Source organism: Echinops telfairi, unplaced genomic scaffold (assembly GCF_000313985.2).
Source record: "Echinops telfairi isolate 266 unplaced genomic scaffold, ASM31398v2 ScPeMD7_655;HRSCAF=1070, whole genome shotgun sequence".
NCBI classification, from domain to species: Eukaryota; Metazoa; Chordata; class Mammalia; order Afrosoricida; family Tenrecidae; genus Echinops; species Echinops telfairi.
In genome coordinates, this window is record NW_022104553.1 from 4,963,729 (window position 1) to 4,970,624 (window position 6,896).

The 6,896-nt window shown below is 41.9% G+C and overlaps 1 protein-coding gene across 1 annotated transcript in view; it reads left to right on the forward strand.

The window, feature by feature from the left end:
* Positions 1-381: 381 nt before the first annotated feature.
* The window catches only part of BMP6 (bone morphogenetic protein 6), a 192,316-nt gene continuing 185,801 nt past the window's right edge, over positions 382-6,896 (forward strand). The window contains exon 1 of the mRNA XM_013006979.2: positions 382-456. Coding sequence (XP_012862433.2) covers positions 382-456 — 75 coding nt within the window. The remainder of the gene's footprint in view (positions 457-6,896) is intronic.

Genomic DNA, 6,896 nt, shown 5'->3' on the forward strand with positions numbered 1-6,896 from the left:
TGGGTAGACTTAGATTTCCCTTCTCTGAGTCCCCACATAACAAAACCAAGTATCTGCTGGCCCACATTCTTCTCTGAAAGCTTAAAGAGATCATCTATTTCCAAGATGATTCAGGTTGTTGACCAGAATCAAGACGGAGGTCCCTATTTCTTTGCACATTGTCTACTAGTTTGTTCTCAGCATTTAGAAGGTGCCTGTACTTCATGACTCAAAGCCAAATCATCTTCAAAGGAAGCAAAGGAATGACACGAATAGATATATGCACACCCTGACTCACTGCAGCATTACTGACAACAGCAAAAACATGGAAACAACCTCATTGTTCATCAATGGAAGAATGGAAAAACTATGGTACATACACACACAATGGAACACTATGCAATGTTAAAGAATAACAATGAATCCATGAAATATCTTAGGATATGGATGAACCTGGAGCACATGATATTGAGTAAAGTAAGTCAGTTACAAAAGAATAAATATCATGTGAGACCACTGGATTAATCTAAGGTTATTGATTATTTACAGGCCACTTGGTTAGCTACCTTAGTTAACCTGTAAAGTCCCTATGTAAGGTAGCATGTTCACCCATGCAACACCAGGGAACAGAAACAAAAATCTACCCAGTGTATTTTCTTGTTTTGTTTATTGCCTCTCTCTTCCTTCTAGAATCTATAAGACAGAGTACTGCTTTGTATCCCAGAACTTAGCACACTGTCTGCCACATAGTAGACATACACATATTTGTTTAATGAATGAATGAACACTGGCTAATTAACCTAGACATTTGAATCTGGGTTCCAGCTATAGGGGAAGGCTCTTTCTGTCCATTTTGGTAGAGAATCCATATGGTACTCTTTTTTCTACTTTGTGTGCATAATCTGCTCTTTTTATATCTCAAAAGTGATGAGGTTTAAGACACACTCTACACCCTGTTAACATAACAGCGAAGATCTTATTTCAGGGGGACTCAATCACAAGGATCATTCTAGAAACCCCTCCCAGGGGGACAAATAATGGAAAGGTGGGGGAGGGGCAGATGATGTAAAATATGGAAAAAATAATCTATAACTTATCAAGGTTTGTGAGGGAGGGTGGGCAGGGGAGGGAGGGGGAAGAAATGGGGAGCTGATATCAGGGGCTCAAGTGGGAAGAGAATGCTTTGAAAATGATGATGGTGGCATATGTGCAAATGTGCTTGACACACTGGAGGAATGTATGGATTGTGATAAGAGATGTAGGAGCCCCCAATAAAAGTTTTTTTTTTTCCAATTTATTCCAACATAGGGAATCCAGGGCGGATGATCCCTTCAGGACAAGTGGTGAGCGGCGATACTAGGAGGGTGAAGGGAGGGTGGGTTGGAAAGGAGGAACCAATTACAAGGATCTACATATAACCTCCTCCCTGGGGGACAGACAACAGAAAAGTGGGTGAAGGGAGATGTTGGACAGGGCAAGATATGACAAAATAATAATTTATAAATTATCAAGGGGTAGGGAGGGAGTGGGGAGCGGGGAGGGAGGGAAAAAAATGAGGAGCTGATGCCAGGGGATTAGGTGGAGAGCAGATATTTTGAGAATGATGAGGGAAATGAATGTACCAATGTGCTTTACACAATTGATGTATGTATGGATTGTGATAAGAGTTGTATGAGCCCCTAATAAAAATTATTTAAAAACAAACAAACAAAGAAAAGGAAAAAAAATTATTCCACATGAGAGAGTACAGCTACAGGTACAGGGGTTAAGACTCTACCATGTTTCTTTTCTTGGGGGAGGTGGGGAAGAAGGGGGACATAATTTAATTCATAACAGGCCTTACTAGGTAAGAGAGACTGATAGTATGACAATGGGTACAGAGTGTGGTCATAGAATGAATGGCGTAAATCTAGTGGCCCGAGCAGACTTTGAAACACCATCATGTGCTACCTAGTTAAGTCTCTTCTGACTTCTCAGAACAAAGATAGTAGAGGGATAGTAGAGCTAGTAACAGAAATGTTTTAAGCATTGTTTGCTCCATAAAAAAGTTAAAAGCATAACCTGTACATACCAATTAGCCAATGAAAAATATTTAAACTCTTCAATCTTCTAGAAGTTTCTAAACACTCAGTTGCTTAACCATACGTAGACAGCCTTCCTAGGATCACAAGGAATCTGACTTGGTGCAAAAATTTGAAACACACACACAAGTAACAGAATTTCTGTTTGGGTTACAGTGTGGAAAGATCTCTGGAAACAAATTTATGTATTAGTTTTTCACTTTGCCACCAGATGTCCTTCATGAGTAGGAAAATATGATGGCCTGAAAGATATTTTGAAGTGTGAATGCCCAGCATTTTTGAATAGTTGACAGAGAAAGGAAAGTGTGAGTGAATGTACATGTTACCACAGTCTTGGATGAGATGCGTATTTTGAAGGCTGTCCTACAGGTGTAGCTTTAAGAAGCAATATTTATTTAACTCTTAAACTTTCATTTCTCATTTTTTGCAAGTAGTTACTTAACATATTTCTTTTTAGCTCAACTTCAAATTGGTATTTTTTTTAAATTTCGGCAAATTATTACATTAGAAATAATGTAATATTTTACATTACATTAAAATTACCTTTACCTTTACCTAAAATTACATTACCTTTAAAATTAAAGGTAAAATGGTAGGATTTGAAGTAGAACTTCCTTAGAACCCCAGGAGGCTGGCTTTGAAATACAGTAGCAACATGGCATTTTCCTGTTAAACTAACTCTCAACACCGCTGCTGACACTTGGGGAAAGTCCATAGTCAGGGGCAACAGAGATTTAGCATAAAATCAAAGGTGACAGTTTAGTGCTAATAATCTAATTGAAAGGAAATTTAAAGGACAGTATGTTTTACATATAGAACTCATTCACAGTATCTTAAAAAATCATTTTATTGGAAGCTCTTACAGATATCATAACATTCCATAACGAACAGTATCTTTAAATAGTAATTATTTTGCCATGCATATGTATTAAGAATGCTATAGCAGAAATCCTTGCAATATGCACATAAAGAACAAGGGTATTGCTGTTTTAAAAGGATTGTAATGATGTGTGTGTGCACTACACTCTGAATTAACAAACATTTAGGGATACGATACCCACTCCAGCCCAGCATCACTGAATGAATGCATGGGATAAATGTGCTCTTGGTGACAAGATTTCTTCAATTAGTAGGGCTAGAAGTGGGACAAGCAGCCTATTGCCAGAAAGCTTACAGCCATATGCATGAAATGTCAGCCAAGTCAACAGATGTTTGATATGGATTGGCTCCCACATCCGGCTTTTTGACCAAATTCCTCCTTTTCCACCCAGATGTGCTGGAGACAAGTACAGAGAACCTCATCAAGCTTGTCCAGGGTGCATAGACAGGGGCGCTAATATTTTTATGTCCTGCAGGGGGCAAAATTACCTTTGATTTTCTCTAGTGGGCTCTCCGCTACAGTTGAAGGTCAAACCTGAAAGAGTCCTCCTCCCCATCACTTGAGACCCAGCACCTGGTCTCACTCCCCTTCCAGAAACTTCTAAGGGTGGTTGGGGTGTCTGATTGGGAGGGGTCAGAGAAGCTGGGAGTGTGTGAGGAGGTGGTAAAGGGTTCCATTGCCTTTTACACTTGGAGATCAAGTGGTTCCAGTCTTATAGTTTCTAAAACCATGGAATTACATCTCTTTGCCACTCCCCTTCACTCCAATGGATACAATGTGTGGTTTTCTGGAAACACATGGCTATTTTGGCAGCTGTGGTAGTTAAGTTTATTGTGCCAACTAGGCCTCCATAGGAACATGTGGGCCGAGTTTAATCAGGTTGCAGCCTGATTGGAACACTACCGAGATAAATACTTTGCACGGCTGGCACCCCCTTTCTCTTCCTCCCTGGTGAGAACACACCCTTTCTTGTGACTTTAGGTTGAAGGTCACTGTCAATAGGATCATTCTCATGTCTCATTTCTCATATATATATTTTTTAACTTCCTCTGACTCTTAAGAGAGGCATCCAGGGAGGTACCACCTTGAACTAGCCCTACAACCCAACCAGATCCATTGCCATTACGTCGGTTCCAATTTACAGCATACCTATAGGACAAAGTGGAACTTCTCCATAGGGTTTCTGGAGACTGTAAAGCTTTACAAGAGCAGAGGGCCTTGACTCTCTCCCACAGAGTGACTGGAGAGTTGGAATGATTGACCTTGGGATTAGCAATCCAACACAACCCACCCATAACAGGGGGCTTCAAAAATGTGTGGGGCAATGGAATGAAAAGATAATGGACTACTTCCACAAACATTTTAAAGCGTCCTGTACAACAGAACCACCCATCACTTGCCTGTCAGTTTGTTCTATTGTAGCCTTGATGGCGTAGTGGTTTTGTGTTGGCCTGCTAAACCTCAAGGTCAAAACCATTTCTCCTTAGAAGCAAGAGGAGGATTTCTATTCCCATCAAGAGTTAGAGTCTTTGAAATCCACAAGGACACTTCTACCCTAAACTAAAGGGTTTCAATGAGTCAGAATAGATTAGATGGCAGTGAGTTTGGCTTTTTTTGAGTTTGAATGCTGTTATGATACTAGAAGCAACACCACTGATATTTCAAATGCTAGTAAGGTCACCTAGGGTCACATGTTTCAATGGCGTTTCCAGACTAAGACAGGAGAAGAAGAAAGGCTTCACGATCTAGAACATTGATCTAGTTTGAGAAGATGAGCCCCCCCCTTGCTTAGAATACTCAACATACACATTGGCTCCAATACTATACTCAAGCATGCCAGTGATGATGAAGACAGCACAGGATAGGGCCACATATAGTTCTGGTGTACATGGGGGTGAGTGATTTGGATGTGACTTGGTGACAACATAACATTCAACAAAAAATTATGGATCATCTTGGTGAAGGTGCTCAGGATTGCTGCGCAGATGCAAAATTGACAGCTAATCTCTAAGTACCACTTAAGATTCATGTTATTCAGGTGCATCTACCTCTAACCAAAGCAGAAAGGCAAAGAGAGTGTATGTATATTCTCTACTCGGTCTACTCTCACAGGTGTACATACAATATATAGATAACAATGTGATTTTGTGTTTTAAATGCTATATCCTCCCTTACATACCCTCACTTATGCTTTGTAAGTTTCCAGTGTGTTTTTTTGTACCCCTTTGGAACTTTGATGCTGCTTGTGTCTCACTAGATGTCTTATGAAGAAGGTTTGAAAGGGAGGGGGGCATGACTAGAAACCTAAATATACTTGTTTGGGTTCTGATTTTCTGGTCAGAACTCTTGATTGCTGTTGGCACCACTGGTCCTTCCAAGTCCCAGATAGAGGACGGAAGGCACCCTTGCACCTCAGACGACAGAATACCGCAGAGGGCTAGAATTGGCCTTCAGTGTTGCTGAGATTATACTGCCTGAGACCAATGATTCTTGGATGTTGGTAGAATTAAAGACTGTCCTAACTGATCATATGTTTGGGACAGGGCAGACCAAGAAAATTGTTTGAGATAAGATTTTGGTTCAACAGAGACTCCATGACCTCATAAATCCATTAATCTATAATATTTTGCTATTTGTTTCCTTGCTCCCAAATTCCTTTGACAATGTGCACTAAGGCTGCCAGATCTTATTTACTCTAATTCCCATGCATTTTTTTTCACTAGGTAAAAGATCCTACCAAATTTGGTTCCAGAAGTCACACATGACTGGACATTCTTGGATAGTGTACAGCTAGTGAATTTGTATCCTTACCGGCACATGTACTGCTGTTGCTGTTTGAGTAGAGGGGGCAGTGCTTTTGAATGAAAAGTTTGCTTGCTAGGAAAGTAAATTGTGTGCTACAATCTTGATCTTGTCCAGTGCTTGCAGAAACTATGTTTCAGGGTCCTACTAACTTGAATGGAAATCTGACCATTCCCAACTCTTTCTGGAAGGACCTCTACCACCTCTCCTGCGGTTTTACTTCTCACTGTGTAATCAGTATTGTATTTCAACATTAAAATGCATCCAAACATTTTCATGAAGGCATGAGGTGTGAGAAACTTAAATGTATCACTTTAAAAATGGTACTATCTGAGTACTTCCTCTGCCTTGTTGGGTGTAGCTTAAGCAGCCATACCAAAACTCAAACGGAGAGAGAAGACAAAACACCAGGTCAGCCCTGGCCCTTTAGGACAACATGGCCTGGCTTGGATTTCGTCCTCTCCTGAGGCTGGCTTGTGAGCTGCTGGCTTGAAGGAGGTCCGCGCCAGCCCTCATTTCCAGCGCCTTCTTTGAGAGGCACTGGCCCGCTAAGCGCTTCTATACATCAGGCAGAGAAACTAAAGGAATCCTACAGCTATCTTTTTCCTGTTTTCTCTCAAAGAATTCAAGCAATACTGACCTTGTGGCTGTTTCTGCTTTCTTGTTAACGCAACAACGTAGGCCTTTTAAGTGAAAGCAAACGAAAGAGGTTATTGAAGAGCTGATCAGATCATTTAAGCGGGAGGTCAGTTCTAGCTCCCCTCACCTCTCCGTTTTGGGGAACTCAGGCTCCTGAAGCGCCTCTAGTACTAGAAATCGACAAGCCTCACAGGCAACGCCCCTCTCGGAGGGAGAGTGAAAGAACGGGGCGGGCCTATGCAAATAGCAGCATAGATTAATCTCTCCATTGGCTGCACGTCCTGTCGGTGAACAAGTAAGGCGGGGCGTCTGTGGGCTGGAGTGCTGTACCTGAGCAAGAGGCGCACTAGAAAGCTCACGTTGGCCGCGGTGGAGAACGCAGCGCGGAGACGCAGGAGCCTGCGAATCTGGCGCCGACGCCGCGGCCACGGGTCCTCCCTCGCCACCCCTTGGCGTGCGGGGTTTGCCGAGAAGCGAGGTGAGAACTGAACGGAAAGCAAGATCCTCGCTGCCCC